This window comes from Apaloderma vittatum, unplaced genomic scaffold (assembly GCF_000703405.1).
Source record: "Apaloderma vittatum isolate BGI_N311 unplaced genomic scaffold, ASM70340v1 scaffold30206, whole genome shotgun sequence".
Taxonomy (NCBI): Eukaryota; Metazoa; Chordata; class Aves; order Trogoniformes; family Trogonidae; genus Apaloderma; species Apaloderma vittatum.
This window is the reverse complement of record NW_009722781.1, coordinates 14442-14761: the sequence shown is the minus strand read 5'-3', so window position 1 is coordinate 14761 and position 320 is coordinate 14442. Positions and strand designations below refer to the sequence as shown.

At 61.6% G+C, this 320-nt stretch overlaps 1 protein-coding gene across 1 annotated transcript in view; it reads left to right on the top strand.

The window, feature by feature from the left end:
- Nucleotides 1-7: 7 nt before the first annotated feature.
- Nucleotides 8-320, top strand: part of LOC104275821 (GS homeobox 1-like) — a gene marked incomplete at its 5' end in the record, with an annotated part of 1510 nt that continues 1197 nt past the window's right edge. The window contains 2 exon segments of the mRNA XM_009871879.1: nucleotides 8-143; nucleotides 146-316. Coding sequence (XP_009870181.1) covers nucleotides 8-143; nucleotides 146-316 — 307 coding nt within the window.

Sequence of the window (320 nt, the reverse complement as noted above, 5' to 3'; positions counted from 1 at the left end):
GCTGCCCAGCAGCAAGCGGATGCGCACTGCCTTCACCAGCACGCAGCTCCTGGAGCTGGAGAGGGAGTTCGCCTCCAACATGTATCTCTCCCGGCTGCGGCGAATCGAGATCGCCACCTACCTGAACCTCTCCGAGAAGCAGGTGCATGGTTCCAGAACCGACGGGTCAAGCACAAGAAAGAAGGCAAAAGCAGCTCCCACCGGGGAGGGGGGGCCGGCCACAGCTGCAAATGCTCGTCCCTTTCCACCACCAAGTGCTCGGAAGACGACGAGGACTTGCGCATGTCTCCGTCTTCATCGGGGAAGGACGACAGAGGCCT